The sequence below is a fragment of the Callithrix jacchus genome, chromosome 9 (genome assembly GCF_049354715.1).
Source record: "Callithrix jacchus isolate 240 chromosome 9, calJac240_pri, whole genome shotgun sequence".
Classification (NCBI taxonomy): Eukaryota; Metazoa; Chordata; class Mammalia; order Primates; family Cebidae; genus Callithrix; species Callithrix jacchus.
The window spans coordinates 120,552,243-120,573,519 of record NC_133510.1 but is presented as its reverse complement, the minus strand read 5'-3'; the positions used below and the strand labels follow the sequence as shown (position 1 = coordinate 120,573,519).

The 21,277-nt window shown below is 46.2% G+C and overlaps 1 protein-coding gene across 3 annotated transcripts in view; it reads left to right on the top strand.

Moving 5' to 3' along the window:
• KSR2 (kinase suppressor of ras 2) overlaps positions 1 to 21,277 on the top strand; it is a 525,084-nt gene that overhangs the window by 450,234 nt on the left and 53,573 nt on the right. For all 3 annotated transcript variants that reach the window (XM_035257773.3, XM_035257771.3, XM_035257772.3), the window contains exon 14: positions 1,033 to 1,400. In XM_035257773.3, the coding sequence (XP_035113664.1) occupies positions 1,033 to 1,400 (368 nt within the window). The remainder of the gene's footprint in view (positions 1 to 1,032; positions 1,401 to 21,277) is intronic.

Here is a 21,277-nt window from a genome sequence, read left to right as displayed (position 1 = left end):
GCACTGAACTCTATTGGTAGCCACGCCCAAGTATGCCTGAGTCATGTGGGTGCACATGGTAAAAATGCAGATTCCTGGTCCCGGCCTGCTGATATTTTCATCCAATAGAGCTGGGTAGGGCCCAGGAATCTGCATTTTCTCGGGCCTCCCAGTGAGTGTTTAGTACAGGTGGTCAGGTCTGTACAAAGAACTTAACAGGTCTTCATCTCATTTAAAACCTCACACTGCCCCTGGGGCAGATTTTATTACCCCCACTTTACAATCAGGAAAGGCAGCCTCAGAGAAGTCAGGCAACTTGCTCAAGGTCACACAGAGGCCGGATTTCAGCTCACTTGGTCTGATTGTTAAGCCCATTCTGTTAACCTCTCAATCTCATGTCTCCTACCTGCTCCTGGCTGCTGTAGGAGCCTCAGACATCTAGCCTGTAGCTCTGACCTCTCCCAATTTTTAAATCATCAATTCCAAATTCCCTGGGGAAGCAAAAGGTACTCCATGTTCATGGTTGTCACGTGTTACATGCAGATGCACGACGTACCCATTGTTTTAGCAAGTCTAACCTATCGGCTTTATCACATGCACATAAGCAACTTAACCAAAAGACCTTGGAAGAATAGGAAGGGCATGAGATATTCAAGTCCAGAGACCTGGATCTTAGTTCCTCCTCTGCCTGGCTATATGACCTGGAGTGAATCCTTCCCATGGCAACATAAGGGACTTTCGGTGCTAAAACCAGGAAGATCCCAGCAAACTAGAATGGGTGATTCTCCCCTAACACTGCTCTCTGTACCTCAGTATATCCCCACTTAGCACAAGAGAGTTAGACGATCATGATCTCCCTTTTAGCACCTTTACTGTAGTGTGATTCTAGACCAGAGCTACCTGGGGAAACAGAGGGATGTATGTCTTCACCAGCTCCAAATCCATGTAGAGATGTGTCAGGATCTATGCATGCACATGGGACCCCACAGGACCACGAGGGACGCTGAGGCAGTGGCAAGCACAATTCTGACCTCTCTCCCACTTCGGCCACAGAATGAAGAGGCCCATGATGAGGCCGAGGAGTCAGAGGATGACTTTGAGGAGATGAATCTGTCCCTCCTCTCGGCCCGGAGCTTCCCACGCAAGGCCAGCCAGACCAGCATCTTCCTTCAGGAGTGGGACATCCCCTTTGAGCAGCTGGAGATCGGCGAGCTCATTGGAAAGGGCCGCTTTGGGCAAGTGTACCATGGCCGCTGGCATGGTGAGGTGGCCATCAGGCTGATTGACATTGAAAGGGACAACGAGGACCAGCTCAAGGCCTTCAAGCGGGAGGTGATGGCCTACAGGCAGACGCGGCATGAGAACGTGGTGCTTTTCATGGGCGCCTGCATGAGCCCACCTCACCTGGCCATCATCACCAGGTCAGTTCCACCTGGGCTCCCACCCAGGGATTGCCAAAGCTCTGCTTCTGGCCTGGTTGAGAAATGGTTTTCTGCTTACTTGACCACTCTGGTTAATAGACCATCTCCAGTTCCAGCATGCACAGTTCACTTACATGGTTTAAGATTTCAGATTCCAGAAAATACTTAGTTAATTTATTTGGTTTTTTTAGAGACAGGGTCTCACTCTGTTGCCCAGGCTTGCATGCAGTGGTGTGATCATAGCTTACTGCAGCCTTGAACTCCTGGGCTCAAGAGATCCTTTCCCTTCAGCCTCCCAAGTAGCTGGCACTACAGGTGTGTGCTGTCACACCTGGCTAATGTTTTAATTTTTTGGTAAAGATGGGGGTCTCGCTATGTTGCCCAGGATGGTCTCAAACTTCTAGCCTCAAGCAATCCTCCTGCCTTGGCCTCCCAATTACAGGCCCGTAAGCCACCACACCTAACCTCAGAAAATACTTTTAATGCTAAAACTCTTCAGCAAAACCAAAAAGTACTAAATGAGGAATCAGAAACATCAGGTCTAGTTCCCCCTCTAGTCCAAGTATTTGCATAACAACTTCTCAAAGAGTCACTGTCTTCATATGTGAACTGAGTAGATTTCACTAAATCGGGAGTCAGCCAACTTTTTCTGTAAAGGGCCCAATAGTAAATATTTTCAGCTTCGTGGGTCATACAGTTTCTGTAGCAGCTACTGCACTTGGCCACTGGAGTCTGAAAGCGGCCATAGACAATCTGCAAATGAAATTGCAAGGCTGTGGCCCAATAAAACTTTATTTATAAACCCAGGAAGTGGGCTGTATTTGGCCCATGGGCCGTAGTCTGCAGACCCCTGATTAAGATTTTTTTTCATTTTGAGATGGAGTTTCACTCTTGTTGCCCAGGCCGATATGGCACGAACTCAGCTCACTGCAACCTCCATCTCCCAGGTTCAGGTGATTCTTCTGCCTCAGCCTTCTGAGTAGCTGAGATTACAGCGATGCGCACCATACCTGGCTAATTTTTGTATTTTTGGTAGAGACAGGGTTTCACCATGTTGGTCAGGCTGGTCTCACACTCCTGACCTCAGGTGATCCACCTGCCTGGGCCTCCCAGAGTGCTGGGATTACAAGTGTGAGCCAAGATTCTGATAACTATTATTCTGGTTTTCATGAAAGTTGCAGAGCACATTTGCAGTCTTTACCGTTGTGGTTTGGAATATCCAGGATCTGTGGTCTATGGATACACAGAAGGGATAGTTAATAGAGAACTAACATTGTGAGAATGTTTCTGGGACTTTCTTGGACTTGCTCTCTGGCTTCTCCCAGTGACTTGAGGCTTGGGGAAAAATAGCTTTGGTTTCAATGGAACGGTTGTGAAACAATCCTTTGGTGTGTTTTTAAACTCTGGCACTGGTTCTCTTGTAACATTAGGACTGGCCTCTGCAGTGGCATTCTTAATATGACCTGTGATGCCAAGGGCCAGTTAGGAGCTCTCTCCTTCCTCTACTTAGCTTAAGCAGTGACACCCCAAATGCACAAGCCTCGCGTCTTGGCAGGCCCAAAGCAGATGCTGTGAGCTCAGAGAAGAGCTGGTGTGTCTTTGATCTCTTCCCATGTGAGACAAAACCTCCTTGAGTCCACTTATAAGAACTTGGTGATTGGTAGAAGGTGCATTATATTCTGTATCCATAGATTATGCAGACGATGCATTGACTGGAGTGACTCGTGCTTTGAATGGTAAGTGCTGGCGAAAGATTGCCGATCTGGGAATGGGCCTCCAACTCTTCTTAAATCAGGGGAAAGCTGGTGGTTCTCAACTCTGCACCAGACGGAAGTGGCTTTGAAGAAATCAGCCCAGGTAATCTTCAGGGGCTGAGCTGTTCTGAGCATAAGCTTTTGCTGAGTAACAAACTACTCCAAAACGTAGTGGTTTCTCTATGGACAGTTCTGGGCTGAGCCAGACTCAATAGCTGAGCTCTTATAGATGACTGTGGTCAGCTCTGGGTCAACAAGGGGATAATCAGTGTTAGATGCCCTCATTCATATGTCTGCTGGTTGGCAGACTGTGAGGGATAACTAGGCTATCCCTAACAGCCTAGCTCAGGCTCATTCTCCTGGCAGTCTCAGGTTTCCACGTGCAGTGAGAGGTCAAGACCCATATCTGTTGGCCAAAGCAACTCCTATGCTCCACTAGATTCAAGGCATGGAGACAGAGCCTCTACCTCTGAATGGGAAGATCTGCAATGTCCCACTGCAAGGACATGGATGCAGTGTAGGGACAATCTGGCTCTTTTTGCAGTCTACTACAGAGAGACCCTCAGCTCCCTTTCCTTCCCTTTCTTACCCAGTATATATCATCATCTTTTAGCAGCAGTCAATAGTCTATTACTTGGGATACACAAGTCTGGTTGGAAGGTGGTCTTCTCCCCACCCCTGGCCTTCTCCCCATTGCTCCCATCTTAAGCTCTTACCCCATCTTTCTCTCTGGTCAGCTCCTCACCACCCGCCTGCCTCTCTCTTCAGCATTATCTATGGAGCCTAACACCCATGACTCCCTCACCCTCTTCTCGAAGGCTAGCAAGTTGGAAACAGACAAACTCAGCAGCCATCCTTGATAACGAGTGGTCGTTATGAAAATGTGTTGCTCATCCTGCAAGCCAGCTGCATTTGCGGCCCCCTTCTATTGTGTACAAAATTCTGAGCCCCCCTCCCTAAGCACCATAACTGCCTACAGATTTCACAAATAGCCCAGCCTTTTCCTGGCACCATGATAAAGACTCTGCAGCTTTGGGACGTGTAATTGGTCTCTGAAGTGTTTTGGTATTTTGTGTGAGGATGCCAGATGAGCCCCAAAGAAGTGGCATTGATTCCATATTATTGTGTTGTTATATATTTATCTTAGGGAGGGACTCTGTGCATCCCTCTCTCCCATTCAGCCCTGTCCACTTGTTGGCTCTCCAGGTTTCTTATCTGCACGTTCAGTTTGAAACCAAATATTTGAGTAATTTGATTAATCACTTGCATTTGCACAATTGGCTGGCAGAGGTTGATGGTTGGATGATAGCCAACCAACTGGAACCATTTTGGGACCCTAGATTTATCTTACAGGGAACATAAGACCAGATAATTACCTGGCATATTCTGGATCAATCCACAATGGCGCATTCTAGCCAATTACCTAGTAATTATCATCGAAGTTAACAAGTACTTCTAAGATTAGCTTCCTTGCAATGCAGTATGTGTGGCTCTTAGGGAATGAGTAATAACAAACTAGTTACCCAATTGCTGTAGCCACAAATGCTATTAGCAGCAGGATTGCTAGATTGTTTCACGATTGAGTCATTATGGGATTATGGCAAAGCTATTCACCGTCTGCACAATCACTCGTGTTAAAAACTCCAAGTGAAATGTGAAAGCCAATAGAGTTGAGTGAAAGTGTCTCTCACCCTTCTGCCTTGCTACCTGGGGTTTCATAAGCCTTAGTTTCTCCTTCTGTAAAATGAACAGGTGGAAGCAGATATTTGTTGCAGTGTCCTTCCAACTCTGACAGTATTCTTTGCCTGTCTGATAATGAGCTGTGTTTGAGAAGCAGCTGGGAACAGGTCTTGAGCAGCGCATCTCAAAGATGGTGTACCTGGACCTTCCTACACCTGTCTTAGGAGAGGAAAGTTGTAAAAATGCAGATTCTGGAAAAAGACTGTGATGGTGACAGGCAAGGGCAAAGGGGAGAAGGTGAGGGTAGAGAAGCCGTCAGGAGCAAGACTTGGAGAAGGCAGGGTTTCTCAAGCCTGGTGGAGGAAGGGGAGCTTTTAATACAGTTAACAGTGCCTGGCCCTGCCCCAGAGCAGAGTCTCTCATCTTCAGCACTATTAATCTTTGGGGTCAGAAAAGCCTTTGTGGTGGCGGCTGTCCCATGCACTGTAGGATGTTTGGCAGCATCCCTGGCCTCTACCCACTAGATTCCAGTAGCACCAGGCACCAAGTTGTGACAACTAGAAATGCCCCTGAGACATTGCCCAGCGTGCAGGGGACTCTATCACACAGCCAGGTTTGAAGCCCTCTGTTGTAGAATCCCTGGTGAAGAGTCCTGATTTTACGCCAAAGGCAGTGAGCAGCCATTGGAGGGTTGTGGGAAGGGGTGCGGCATGGTGGTGGTGGAGGACAGCAATGAGGAAGCCTCAGAAATGAAGGGTGGGCACATAAAGGGAGATATTTTGCCCAGTGCAAAGGCAGCAACAGTTCTAGGAAATGATCCGCTTATCTGCCCTAACTTCCCATTATAATCAAAGAGCTGATGGTCTTGGTGGACACCCAGCGTCCTTCCTTTCACTCTATTTTGCTGCCCTCAGTCAGACTGGCAAACTGTGTTATAGAGATCACCCTATAGGGTTGCTGTCTTGACAGTGGGTGAAGCTCTGAACCAGCAGAAGGCAAGCCATGCATGCTAGATGGGATGGCTGAGCCTCTTTGCTGAAATCATTTCCCCGGTTCTGGGGTAGAACCAAGGCAGAGCCCTCAAAAATAAACCAAAAAAGACACAGTTGCCACCAGCCTTCAGCAAGTGCTTTGCTTCAGGCCAGGTGTGGTGAGGTTCTCTGGTTTATCCCAGTGCCCATTTTACAGGTGAGAAAACTGAGGTCAGAAAGTCAGAGGGAGCCCTTGCCCAAGTCATAGAAAAAGTAACTGGCAGAACTAGGAATAAGCAAATGTATATCTGAATACAATACTAGTCTAGTAGGTTCCTTCTTTGCCAGTGGCTGCCTTAGCTAGATCAAGGGGAATGGACCTCACCTGTGAGCAGGTCCATAGCACAGAGATTCCGCATTTTTGGTCATATCAGAATCAGCTGGAGAAATTGATGACCATTCAGGGCTGACGCCCCATCCTACTTCAATTAGCTTGGACCTCTGTATCTTTTAGTAAGTGCCAAGGGATTTTGTTCACGCCTCAGTTTAAGAACCACTGGCTTATTCGAACTGAGTTTCATTTTTGTAGCTTTGATTTTCTGGTGTTTATGTGCTTCTCCAGTACTCTGTAAATTCTTGTGGCACCAGCACACCCATGTGCGCGCGTACACACACACCCACACACACACTCCTCTTCCATATATTCTTAACACCAGTTCTTCTCTTCTTTCTCTCCTGTTCTCTTTCCCACATCCCCACAAAGAAATGCACACACTCTGTCTTTCCCTGAAAAACATTCATTCCGTAAATATTAGCAACTCATGAAACTGCTGTGCAGAACTAACAATATACAGTCCCTCACTGAAGCCCCACCTCACCCCCTTCCCCAGTCCCCAAATAATTTTCTAGAACTCCAAAATTATTTAAATCTGTGCTTCTTATCCTGTGGTTCCCTAACCAGCCTTACCTGGGAACTTGTTAGAAATGCAAATTCTCTCTCCCACCCTCCCCTACTGAATCCAAACCTCTGCGGGTGTGTCCAGCAAGCTGGGTTTTAAGAAGCCCTAAAGGGAAGTGTGGTTCATTTCTGCTCAATTGTGAGACCTGCTGCTTTAAAGAAAGTAGGTCCTTCTTCCCACCTGGAGCAAACTGCCTTTACGATTGCCAAGAGCTTCCGGCACACCTTGGAAACCTCTTCTCTGAGACTCTATTGAGAGATAAGCAGCTGAGTCCAATATGGGTGAGGGCCTAGAATGATCCAATATCAGCACCTGCAGGGGCCTGAGAGCCATCTGTTAGCTTCAGCACTCGCACATTCCACTAACGCGCCTTCCACAGACGTTCGGACCCTGGCACAGTGCCAGACCACATGATAGGCACTTAGAACACAGTCTACAGTTTGTACTGTGGACTTTTTGCATTCCAGAAGAGACAGACAGTAACAAGTTAAACAAATGCATAAGATCATTAAAGCATTATAAGTGTCATGAAGGCCACAGACAGGGCGATCGGTGGGTCAGAGTGACTGGAGGGCTACTTTGAAGAGAGCCTCAGAGGGGGCTTCATAGGGGAAGTGACATTTGAGCTAGGATCTAACAATGAAGAGGAGATGGCCATGCCAAGTGGCAGAGAAAGAGCAGTTCAGGTAGAGGTACTGCCGGTGCAAAGGCCCTGGGGCAGGCATGAGATTGGCGTGTCTGAGGAGCTATAGAAAGGGGCTGCAGAGGCCAGGTGATTGCAGGGCTTTGAATGCCATAGAAAGGAATGTAGCATTTATCCTAAGGCAATGGGAAGCCCGTGTAAGGTTTTAAACGGGAGTTGCCCACGCTACTCTGGGGGTTTCCTGTTGGCCAAGATTCTACCTCCTCTTGCACTCAGCTGGTTGATTCAATGTGTCAAAATGGGTTAGAATAATGATGGCTTCAAGGAAACCCAGCGCCAAAGGACACAAGCTGAGAGAAAGGGCTCTGGAGTATCCTGACTGTCAGCTTGGCGTTTCCACCTGTGCGGGGCTCGCAGGAACAATATCAGTGAATTTCATCAGGATCCTTTCCCAGGGACTGGGGTAGGATAGGGTGAGATATTAGGGGCATTACCAAAACATCTCGTAGTTGAGGGGCTCACACTGTGTGCCCCAGGAAAAAAAGAGGTAGGAAGAACTAGAATTCCCCAGACCCACCCCCTCCCAGGATGATTTTAAAAATTTCTCATTTGGCGCATGTCACCAATCCCCTCGCTGGGTTCCCAGAGTCTGAGAGGCATCTTCTCAGTCATGTGAGGTTAACTGTTGCCCGCATGCATGAAATATCCAGCACTTACCCATCTCCTAGGGACAAGGTAGTCATGAAAAATCCCATGGGGCCTCATTTGCACAGCATTTTCAATCCAGTAAATATCAGGAACTACTTAATAGATTATTTATTTCCAACTCCAAATCAGTTCCTGTTTTCCATGCTTTCAAATATAATAGTAGCAAGCTGCTATATTTGACAGACAGACGCATGGAGAACCCTGCCTTCTCTTAAGGTGGTAACTCAGTGCCTGGGTGAGATTTCGACTTGCTTTTTCTGTAACTCCCGTACTTGTGGTCTTTCTGATTTTTGTTTCTTCTTGGGCCAGTTTGATTATCCTAAATATAACATACAGGAGTTGGGGGGCCTGAGCGCATGAAGATTCCGTCCCCATCATCGAGTGGAATCGGCTTCCTTTTATGTTCAAAAAGCTGAATCGCTTTCCCTTTATAAAGCACAGCTGAAAAGGTTTTTTGTCTGTGGCTGCCTTTAATTGTGCTGAAATGTAAAGCACCCTGGGACTTTTGTGAAGGAAGTGCTATAAATGTACAGTGTCATTATCATTATTATCAGCATCGTCTCATGTACATTGCATGCGCCTGTGTCATCCATCCTATGCACGGCAGAGGATTTGCATGGGTGAAGACCTCACCACTGGCCACCCCTTTCCTCGAATCTCAAAGATCCTGAATTAGCACGTGTGACATCTGTTGTCACTTTAAAAAATTGTGTATCATATTACACGAGTGACTTGTTTGCAATTGCAAATGCAGATCAGCAGAAAGAAGAAAATGAAATTCACCCATAATGCCTCCAGCCAGAGAGAATGACATTAACATCTCAGTGTATATCCATCCAGGCATATGTCCCAGGACATGTGTAAATTCACACTTTGTATCAGCCAGGGTAATGGTAGCGGCTGTAACAAATAAGCCTTAAAACATGAAGTAATTTAACACAATGTAAGTTTATTTCTTGTTCATGTAATAGTCCAAGATGCAAGTTGTTGGACGGTAGGTGGCTTTTCTCCATGTATGGGGGGATCCAAACCCTGTCCATCTTTTGGATTTGCCTTCTTCTAAGCTTCACAGTCCTCTGCCTCTAGCTGAGGAAGAATGAAGGGGCATGGAACATCCTATGGGGAAGGGGTGGTCTGTGAGCTGCCTACCAATGGTTCACCTCACTCCACTCATGTGCCATTGGTGGGTGCTGAGTCTGTTGTCCATACGTAACTGCAAAGAAGGCTGCAAAACAGCTAACTGTATTCCCAAGAGAAAATGGTGGGATTTATGAACAGCCAAGAGCTCTGGGACACACACTCATCATTATGGATAGATCTTCTGCCATGAACAGTAGACTCATCCAGCAACCCTGTTTCATGACCTGCTATTTTCACTAAACAATACGTGCATGGAACACTCCCCTTTGGCATTTGGATCCATTGCAGATTTCTTCACTCCTGCTTATCTTAGTTTCTCCATATAGGATGGGGATAACATTTATCCATCTAGGATGGGGATCCATATAGGATGGGGATAACATTTATCCATCTAGGATGGGAATCCATACAGGATGAGGATAACATTTATCTCTTTTGCAAGATGGTGATAAGAATTAGAGACGTATATGAAAAGACTATAGCCCAGTGCCTCCTGTAACTTGAGTGCTGAATAACTTTTAACTCCTACAAAGTGATGCTACAATAATAATGATAGAATAACAGCAATAATAATGGTAGAAGTCACATGCTTTCTCTCAGGTGCCAAAACATCTTTGACCGTACAAACAGCAGCTGTCTTGTGTTTATTATAATATCAAATGATAGGAGTCAGGCAGTGACTGTAGCTTGGCTACAGTGGGGCAGGTTTTCATTTTACTGCAGCTCTGCTTCTGGTACCCTGGCCAAGTTGCTGAACCTCTCTAAGCTTTGGGCCATCCAGAGGGAGATCTTGAGTAGGGAGCTAGATATCCTGGTCTCAAGCTTAGATGAAAGGTTGGGTCTAGAAATAACCATGTATGAGTCATCTGCATGGACGTGGTGATGGAAGTCGTGGACTTCTGCTGAAGCTGAGGTCATCTGAGGAAGAGAGGAGGGTTTCCTGAGGACAAAGCCCAGAGCACCTGAAGCCTGGAGCACCTGAAACCCTGAGTGCCTGCTGGATTGTGGCCCGGATGAGATGGGCAATTCTGCAAGGGGACCTGAGAAGAAGTGGCTGGATGGTAGAGGCAACCAGAGGAGCATGAAGTCCAGAAGCCAACCCAAAATTGTTCCCACTGTGCAGCTTCCCCAATCTCTGTCTCCTCTTATTACATTGCTGCATTTTGTTTTATTTTATTTTTGAGACAGGGTCTCTGTCACCCAGGCTGGAGTGCAGTGGCACAATCTCAGTTCACTGCAATCTGCACCGCCTGGGTTCAAGTGATTCTCTTGCCTCAGCCTCTTGAGTAGATGGGATTACAGGCACATGCCACCTCACCCAGCTAATTTTTGTAATTTTAGTAGAGACGAGGTTTCGCCATGTTGGCCAGGCTGGTCTCTAACTTCTGACCTCAAGTGATCTGCCCACCTCAGCCTCCCAAAGTGCTGGGATTATAGGTATGAGCCACTGTACCTGGCCCACATTTTATTCTCATTAAGGTACTTCTCATCATAAGATAATTATTCTTTTGTTCTTCTATGTTTGCTCACTTTTTTCCTTACATTGCCTCCCCCACCTTAGAACATAAGCCCCAAGAGAGCAAGGATTTCAGCTCTTTGACTCACCTCTGTATCTCCAGCCCCCAAAATACTTGGTCCTCCATACAGACTTGTTGAGTGGGTGAATAGATTTACAAAAATACATTCACATGCATTAGCACAGCCTGATCCTCATGCAATATAGCAGCAGACAATGAATGGTGCTATTTACTTAGAATCACTGAGAAATGAGTGAGACGTAAGGAAAATATAGTACACACTAGAGAGATGACTATAGGATGTGGGAGAAGTAACAGTGATGAAAGGAGGAGATGCTAAGTATGTGATGTAAGTTATAACAGTGCAATAAAGGAGTATTTGCCCCACTTACTTACTGTGTGTAGGGTCCTGTGCCTGATGCTGGGAATAGAGAGAGGAAGGCATGATGTGTGCCCCTCATGGAGCTCACAGACAAGGAAATTAGCTAGATGTTTCTCCAACGGTGTTGTGATCTCTGCAATAAGATCTCAGGGGTACATAGGGACCCAGAACCTGTCCCTTATCCAACCAAGTAATTAGGCAAGTGGACAAGAAGGGAGTGACATTCCTAATGGAGGGAACCGCATATGCAAAGGCTTAGAGGTGGGAGGTAGCAAGACCAGAGGGAGGGGCAAGAGCTGGAGTAGAGAATATATGTGGGGAGTAGCAAGAGATATTAAACTAGAGAGATCTGGCCATGCACGGTGGCTCACACCCGTAATCGCAGCACTTTGGGAGGCCAAGATGGGAAGATCTCTTGAGCCCAGGAGTTCAAGACCAGCCTGGGCAACATAGGAAGACCCCATCTCTACAAAAGATACGGGAAACAGCTGGACATGACGGTGTGTTCCTGTAGTCTCAGCTACTTGGGAGGCTGAGACAGAAGGATTGCTTGAGCCCGGGAGGCTGAGGCTGCAGTGAGTGAGCCATGATTGTACCATTGCACTCCAGCTTGGGCAACAGAGTGAGACCCTGTCTCAAAAAACAAACAAACAAACACACACACACACACACACAAAAGAGAGAGAGAAACCAGAGAGATCTTAAAGGACCTTTCGAGTCAGGCTAAGGAACTTGAACCTTTCTTCTAAAGGCCATGGGGGAGGCACCCAGGAATTAAACCAGAGGAGGGGCACAGTCTGGTTTGCATTTTAGAGAGACTACTTGGGGCATTCCCTCTTCTTAAGAGAACTTACAGTAGGGCTGTTGATGTATCCCCCGCCTCCAAAAATAGGGTGGACAGTTAGTGTTGCTTGTAATCAGACGTTAGCAGGAACAAATGCAGGTTTTAATGCCCTAGGTTCTAAGAGATTCTTGGCATACCTCCCTTAGGGGAAAGCAACAGGGAGTTGGCAGGCCTTTGGAAACTAAGGCATTTTCAACAGCTTTCGCTATCTACCAATGTTAAAAATAGCCAGCTGCATTCGTATGTTTTGAAGGCAAGTGTGGGCAACATCAGGCCCTTAACATGTGTTCCAGAAAGCAGAGGGATGGTTCCTCAGTATTGCTGGTATGCAGTGGTTAAACAAAGATTTGGGAGCACAGGGACAGCTTTACACAGGGAGACAACCTTGTAATTAACAACTCTCTGAAGTAGGTACCATGCAACCCATTTCCTTGTCAGTAAATGGGGAAATTGAATGGTATCTGTTTCAAGGGATCATGAAAGGGATTCAAAAGACAGAAAAACCAGTATTGCAAGCAGGCAGGTCAGATTGCAGGGAATCAGCTTTTAATGACGATTTTGCCCAACATCAAAAGCCAGGAAGAGACTGATTCATAGCAAAGCTCCTATCCATCCATCCTCTGGTCCTCTTTCCCTTCTAGCCCTGCCTGAGTCCATCCTACTTTCTTTTGCCCCATGGACACGTTAGGGACTCCCCACTGCTGGGTCCCATTCCCTGGGGACAACAGCTGACCTACCTCCAAATCAGGCTCACTGTCCAAACCACCAAACCTGCCCAGCTTGTGACTTGGGTTGGCAGCAGGCACAAATTGAAACCCTGCCCTTGTCCCTTTCTCTCCCTTTCCTTGCAGCGGGTACTGGGGTAGTGAGGGTGGGCCGGGAGTGCGAAGGGCAAAATCAGTGTGTCTGCGCTATTCCAAAACTCGCTGGGCCCCAGGCTTTGGTTTGATGCATTCCCAACCTGGCTCCAGTTGCTTGGTCACTGCTCAACTTTGGCCTTGTCCCCTGCCTGATCATGTTTAAGATAATTAAGCCCATAAATCAAATAATAAATAGATATTGACTCTTTGTCATGGAGTATATCAGGATTGATTGACCACTGGGACCACTGCTTTCCTCAATCAATGGGGAGCTGTAAGGATGAATAAATCTTGATAATGACTGGCAAGAGGAAAATCAATAGATGTATTAATATATGCATTGAGAACATATATCTTTGTGAAATAAGAATTTGTTTTGGCAGAAGGAAACGAGATGGAGGCAGGACAGAGATAGATAGAATGACTCAGTATCTCCAGACTCAAACGCAGCACTGCACAAAGTAGGTGCTCACTGTTTTTTTGGGGGGGGGGGCGGTGAACTACAGAAATTTTAGGAGAGGTTTACCTCCAAGAGAAACTGTTTTTTCATTGTCTAGATGTCCAGTGCCCAGAAATCCCTTCTGCCTAGCAGCAAGGCTCTGTTAATGTTTGACCTTCTGGTGTCACAGAAGAAAGGAGGGAAAGGTGGGTCATGATGGCAGGTTGGGCAGGCTACTTATGTCAGGCTCAGGGAGCTAAATCAAGAGACTTTGGTTGGGGATGCTGAATGTGAGGTGCCTCTGAGTCTAAGTCTCTTAAGAGGTGATGTTAAATAGACATTTAAATATCTCACTGTTCAGAGATGAGTTCTAGACTGGAGATGTTAGCCTGGGGGCCATCCATGCTGGGTGTTATGAGAAAGCATGGGTATTAGAAGGCATGGATTTCACACTGAAATGTGCATCAGAAGCTCCTGGAGGGCTTTTGAAAACACAGATTGCTGTGTCCTACCCCCAGAGTTTCTCATTCAGTAGCTCTGGGAGGGGCCTGGGAATGTGCATTTTTAACAATGTTTGATAGTCATCCCAGGTGATACAGATGCTGCAGGTCTGGGAATTCCACTTTGAGAACTAGCAGCCTGTGGAGGGGGGCAGGGGAGGCGGAGCATGAGAAAAAGCTGAGAAGAAAAGAGGACAGAGTATTCCTGTAAGGAAGACTGATAAGAACCAGAGATTTGAGGAAAACTGGGAGAAGGTATTGTCATGGAAGCTTGGGACGCTCAGTGTCCATCAAGGGAATTGGTCAGCAGCTTAGAGGCTGGTGTTGAAGGGACAGCTGGGATGCAACTAGAAAAGTATCCCTCAGAATCTTTGACGCCTTAATATTCTGTTAGGCTGTGGTTTTACCACTGCAGGCTGACTTCCTTTATTCACTGCCCAGTGACATTTGACAACTCAACCTGTAATTCGAAGTGCATACCATGTACATTTCCAGGGTAGGGCTAGCGTTCAGTGGGAGTGGAGCTTTTCATCCTCTGAACCAGGTTAGTAGGACTATTTCAGTCATCAGAGGGATCAGAGACAGAACTGGAAAATCCTTTCCCAGCAACGGTTCCCAGCAGCAAAGAGCTAAAATTCACCGGAACGGCAGTGTGGGGTCGCTGAGACAGGAAATGCATTGACTGCCGGGATACACGTCCTCTTTGGGGACTAAGAAGTATTGTTTTCCAAACTGATTATTGATGTTTGCCACCACTAGCCTTTAAAAATAAGGAAAGGAAGTTGGTCACTTGGGCAAATTATTATTTTTTTCTGAGACGAAGTCTCACTCTGTCGCCCAGGCTGGCATGCAGTGGCATGATCTTGGCTCACCACAACCTCTGCCTCCTGGGTTCAAGTGATTCTTCTGCCACAGCCTTCCAAGTAGCTGGGACCACAGGCATGCACCACCACGCTGGGCTAAATTTTGTATTTTTAGTAGAGATGGGGTTTCACCATATGGGCCAGGCTGCTCTCGAACTCCTGACCTCGTGATTCACCCACCTTGGTCTCCCGAAGTGATGGGATTACAGGCATGAGCCACCATGCCAGGCCAGGAGATTCATTTTTAATGTGAAAGAGGGCTTCCTTGTGAAATGGCACTATGGATATTTATTAAGGGGAACAAGTTCGTTCTGCGTACTAGGTACTGTGCTAAGGACTTTGTAGATAGTGCTTTTTAAAATCATTATCCCTATTTTACAGATGAGAAAGCGGGGGATTAGAGAGGTAAGGTAGCTAGTCCAAAGATATATAGCTGGTGTCAGGGTAAGCCAGGGCATAACCTTGACCTCTGATTTCAGAGCCTCAGTCCTAACCCTGCCAGGCTGTACCGTGTCATCTTAAAGAATCATAAAACCTTCATTTGGTTATTCTTTTTGGCTATTCTCCATGCCTTCCAAAGATGAATTTCATAGGTCACTGCCATAGTCCGGCCACTTCTCTTACTCATGGGTACAAAGTAAAATTTGTAAGAATTTTCTCCCATATAGAAATTTTGAACTGGAAAGAAATGTTCTTGCACATCAGAGTTGAGCATCTGTGTGCCCGCCAGTGACTAGCCTTGTGGTATCAGGAAACAAGCCGAATGAATGGCCACTGAAGGAGCCTGTAGGGGAATGATTGGTTTGCTAGTTGTCCTGGGTCTTGAGTAATTGGTCTTTAGTGCAGATTTGCTAGCTCAAGTTTTTCTTTTGTGTTGGTAATCACTTAGCCTGTCTGAGCCTCAGTTTCTGCATCTATTCAATGCAGGTCATAATAGCCTAATAGTCGCTACCTGGTAGGATAAATGTGCAAATTAAATGAATTAATAGACATAGCTCTGAAAATAGTACCAGACACACATCAAATGCTAAATTAGTGTTGAGATCTGCTGCTGTAGTTGCAGATTTTTTTTTTTTAGATGGGGTCTCACTCTGTTGCCCAGGCTGGAATGCAGCGGTGTGATCTCAGTTCACTGCAACCTCCGCCTCCCGGGTTCAAATAATTCTCCAGTCTCAGCCTCCTAAGTAGATAGGACCACAGGCACATGCCATCACGCCAGGCTAATTTTTATATTTTTGGTAGAGGCAGGGTTTCTCCACGTTGCCCAAGCTGTTCTCAAATACCTGAGCTCGAAGCGACCTGTCCGCCTTGGCCTCCCAAAGTGCTGGGATTGCAAGCATGAGCCACTGCTCTGGGCCTGTGGCAGATACTGTTACCGCTAGCCCTGCACCACGGGTACTCAATGGAGGTGACATAAATACAACACTCTTGTCCCATGCTGCAGTCCAAAGAATATTGGGTATGGAGTTAGATGTCCTGGAGGAATGTCCAACCTTGTCACTTACTGGCCCAATGTTGTGACCTTGGGCAAAATCACTTCACCTCTCTGAGCCTTAGTGTTCTCATCTGTAATATAGAGATAACAGTGTGCATTTCTCTAGGTGTTTAGGCAAAACTGAAAATTCTTCGTAAAGTGACCGAGACTACAGAAATGTGGAAAAGTCTTTTAAATCCTGTACTCATAATAGTATATGAAGCATTGACTTTGTGTCCAGAACTGTTCTAAGCACTTTGACTTTCCCACGTGTCAGGTGGGCTTGGTGCTTCTGGTCATGACAGAGCTAGGATTTGGGCTCATGCCTGCGGTGGTCAAGGCAAGTACACTCAAGTACCGTATTGCTGAAGAGAATTTTCTTCTTGAGCTGGCAGGTGTCAGTGACCCCAATTTAAAGTTAGAACCACAACTGAGGGGACCCACAGTCAGTCCCCATTTCTTGGTACTCAAGCCCTTCAGCTGTCTCCAGGGAAGGGTCCATCCTTGCTCTGAGACTGAGTGATGAGAAGCAGACGCCCCTCTCCTGAGTACTCTTGTCATCTTCTCCCTTTGATGGCAATAGAAAGTATGTGGCTGAGAAGTCACTCTTGCTTTAAATCAAAAGATTTGTCTCCAAGTCCTCTTCAAAAGAAAATTCCATTTCTTCTAGGTGTTTAAAAAACCGAGAGAAACCTTGAGAAGGGAACAGATCAGGTATCTTCAAAGGCAAGGAAGGGGCACAAGCATCCTCAGAATTTCCCCAGCTGAGGCCAGTCCCTCCATGGCTGTTATTAGCACAGCCCTTTGGGACTTGTAGGCGCAGATCAAGGATTCTCGGCGGACTTGTTTGGAAGTGTTTGTAGACCATTGAGGACTGTCAGTGAGTCTGGGTCCCCTGGGTCTGATCTCTCTCTGAGCAACAAGGGCTGCCTTTGACAAGCTCTCAGAGCTGGAGACACAGCACTGAAGCTCAGTGAATTATTATTCTATCTTGTCAATAAATCATATACTCATATGAAGTTTCTAGGCTCAGCTAGCCTTGCAGCCCTTCCTTCTGCAGCGTGTGTGTGCTCTCCCACCTCCCTGCTCTCTTTCTTTCTGTCCCTCTTCCAGCCTTGGTACTGGCCCATCTCTAGGCCTTGTCTCACCATCTGGGTCCTGAATGGAGCTGTTTGCACAGCGTTCGGAGGGTTGGGCCCTCCATCAGGTGCTGAATACAAAGAGGGAAGGGCATGGAAGGAGGAGGGAGCCAAAAGTTCAGGTTCTTCTTCCCCACTGTGTTACTCTAGGCAAGACTTTCAACTTTCTAGCTTTGTTTTCTTGTTTGTGAAATGATTATGATATTATCTGCTTCATCTTTCGCTGGGCCATGTACCTCCTTGTCTGGACCTGTTAGACCTAAGCTGAACCCTCAGGAGTGAATGACCACTCCTCCATCAATCCTCTTATCAGTTGAACCATCTTATCTCCCCTAGATCTCTTACCCATCCCCTTGCCCATCCAGTCACCCTCCGAACTATCTGTTTATTCAATATAATCCCACCTACCATCCATCCACTCATCAATCCTAACCACCCACCCACCATCCATGTGTTCATTCAACATCCATCCACCCATCTGCCCATCTACCCACCTTCACATCCACCCATCTGTTTAACATTCATCTATCCATCTACCCATTCATCCTACCTATTGTCCACCCATCCAGCCACCTCTCCTTCTACCCACCATTAATCTACCCATCCACTCATTTATCCACCCATGCTCCCACCCTCTCATCCATCCATCTGTTCAACATCCACCTATCCATTTAGCCATTCATCCTGTCTACCCACTACCCACTACCTACCCATTCATCTACCCACCATTAAATCTAGCCATTCAACATCCACCTATCCATCTACCCATCCATCCTGTCAATCTATCTACCCACCCACCCATCTGTCTAATCACCATCTATCCATCCATCCATCCATCCATCCATCCATCCATCTTTCCACTCTCCCACCCTCTACCTATCCATTCACACACCCATCCACTCACCTATTATTACTTTAGCTGCTTAGCCATTCAGCAAATAGTTTTTGAAATCTTACTCTCTAACATGCTAGAAGTTTGTGAGTGGGGCTTTTCTTCGGGGATGTGATGGAAGCAGGCAACATGTCACAATTAAAGCCAACTCACTGAGGCAAGGCATGATGGCCAGTAGCGTGGAGAGTCTGTGGTCGGCATCATTCTGGTATCATCTATTTAGAGCCAACAATAAATAAGTCTAGGGGAGCATTGATAGATGGGAATTTTAGTGAGCTGCACATCTATGGTTCACATTCTCAGATATAAACCTAAAACAGACTCCTCTCAAAGGAAAAACCAGGCAGCAGGACTACAATAATCAGAATTGTGTTTTCCTGCAGGTTTCCTTCCCTTTGGATCTAACTTTTGTGGAACTCAAGGCTGATGAGTGTGGAGGTCAAGACCCTGGGAAGGGTGGCTTTTTATCTCAGCCTGGGCGGTGATAATAAATGGAGGGGAAGAGGATAGGCTTGGGCTGTGGGAGCAGGGAGAGAAGGTGCCAAGTTAGCAGGCCCTGAGGTAGTTCAGCCTGATTTCCAATAGGAGTGGGGGTGGGGGCTGTTCATTGTTTATACCCCATTAATTTTATACCCCATTAACTCCAAACTCATAAAATGTATCAGCAATCAGCAGCAGGCTGGAGTTTACTTACTCATTATTTATAGAGAAAGTGTTTGCTAAGCAAATCAGTAGTTCAAACAAGATCTTAGGGGGGTAGGTTTAACCCACTCAAGAAAACCAACCAGAATAAGAGCCTCAGCACATTCATTGTCTAAAGGCAGATGGGGCTGCTGGTGCCAGAGGGACACCAGCCAGCCTTCACGGCCCCTGTTTTGCAACTCCAGAAGCCTTCGCTTTTTCTCAAAATGGTCTCTAAGGGGTACATCTTGGTCTCTTTCTGCCCCATCCAGTCTGAATTTGACATGTGGTTCTATATTGCTGTTTTAGAAGCCTAGTAAAAGCCTTTGGTCAACCCAAGAAAGAATGAATGTCCTTTGGGGTCAAGTCTCAAAACCAGGACACTTAAACTCATTCCCTTATGGGAGGTGACTGGCCACGGCCTTCCTTAAGTCACTTAAAGATCTCTGGTCCTTTCATTTCAGGAAAGCCTCTTGGATTTGAGGTCAGAAGATCTGGTTTGGCATCCTGGTGCTGAATGGCCCTGGGAAAGTCACTTGGTTCTGTGATCCTCAGCTTCCTGATGCCCATTCCACAGAGTTCAGGCAGTAGATGAAAGTGGTGAAAGTGTTTTGTAAACAGAAAAATGCAAAGCAGATGTGAGGGGCAAATCGTTTTTCAGATGTAGTGTAATGAAAATGCCAGAGATTTTTTTCCTTTATTGAGTCAAAATGAGTGTTTTCAGCTTTTCCAGTGGTTCTCAACCTTGGCTGAACATTAGAATTACCTGGGAGCTTTCGAATTCTAAGTGATGCCTCTGAGCTCCACCCTGCACCCCAGAGGATCTTGACTCAGTTCATCTGGGGTGGATTTTTAAAAATATATCTCTCCAGGCTATTCTGTTATGGAACCAGGACTGGGAACCACTGAACTATTCCCAGAATGAGCCATGCCAAACCAAATTTCTCTTTCCTCGCATCTCAAAGTCAGAACTGCATAGCACTCTGGAATTCTATAGACTTTGGTGCAGCCCCATTTCTGTCACTTCCTGTCTACTACACTTATTCTCTGAAAAGGTGTGTGGTCTTGGCAGCTATGCTGGGAGGCAACAGTCAGGGTTGTGGATGGCCCCAAACTCCTCTGACACCAGAGGATTGTATTTCTCAATCTCTGAAGCAAGCAGATCATCACATGCATGCACCAGGGATGGAAATTGCAACCTGAAATTAACAACTCAGCAAAAACAATATATCAATGTTTGCTAAGTAGAGAAAGAGGCGATATCGGCCAGGGAGAGAAATGTCATTTTCAGGCTGCCAAAAAGAATGTTAACATATAATATAGAGAATCAATAAAATCCATAGTCTAATTCTTCTAAGCTGCCTGGTTGAAATAATTTATGAAATTGTATCTGAGAGCCTTGACATTTAGCTCCTAATTTTGATAGAGAAGATGTTTCGTTGGGCCCAATACTGGTGGCATGTGTATTGACTTTGAAGATTCTCTCTTAGTTATAGAGGAGCAAGATATGTGTCCCCTGATCAAAATATTCAGAAATGATTGTTAATAATTTGTGTATCCGTTTGTTCGCTTGTGTAGCCATTCATCCAACATAGCCAGGAAGTAGTAGGTTCTGGAGCTGTGGTGCTTTATAAGACATGCCCATCCTCAGTAGCCTCTCAGCCATGGGGAAGATAGACCAGAAATTCAGGAATCATTATGCGAGGAAAGAAGTGTTGAAACAGGTGTGCAAAGAGCATGGCGAGAACTCAAAGAAAGGGACTAATGAGTGGTGAAATGGGCTGTTTCTTGTAGAATAATACATTTTGGAAGAAATGGGGAAGGGTGTTCTTGGCATAAGGAACAGCATAAGCAGAAGCAAGAAGGTGGCAGAAAGAGGTCACATTTGGAAGATTTCAAATAGCTCAGTTGAGTTGGAGCAAAGGGTGCCAACTAGGGGGTGTGCAGAGAGTGACACCAAAGCCTAATGTATCTTGACCCTCCTGGATGAGTAATCATGATAAGAAGAGTAGATAGTTGAGCCTTGTCAGGTGACATGCAGTACGCTGCATGCATTGTACATACTTTACGCCGTTGGATGCTTGCAACCTGAGAGGAGAATATGATTGTCACTGTTTTCAAGATCAGACTCCAGGAAATGTTATTGTTTGCCCAGGGTTCCATGGGTATAAGCAACAGAAACACAATTCTGTTCGAGCAAGAGGCTGGGATGGATCTGATGAAAAATACGAGGGCACAAAAGCAAAACGTTTGAGTTTTGGTCTTGGAGGGAGGGCAACATCTACCACATGCTGGCTCCAGGGTTTGCATTAAACCCATTTCCTTGATGGACAATGGGGCCAGCTATTCCCACCCTCCTTCAGTGTGGTCAGTATAATGTGATGGCTTCCACATCGGTGAGGGGACCATATAAGGACTGACACAAGGTCAG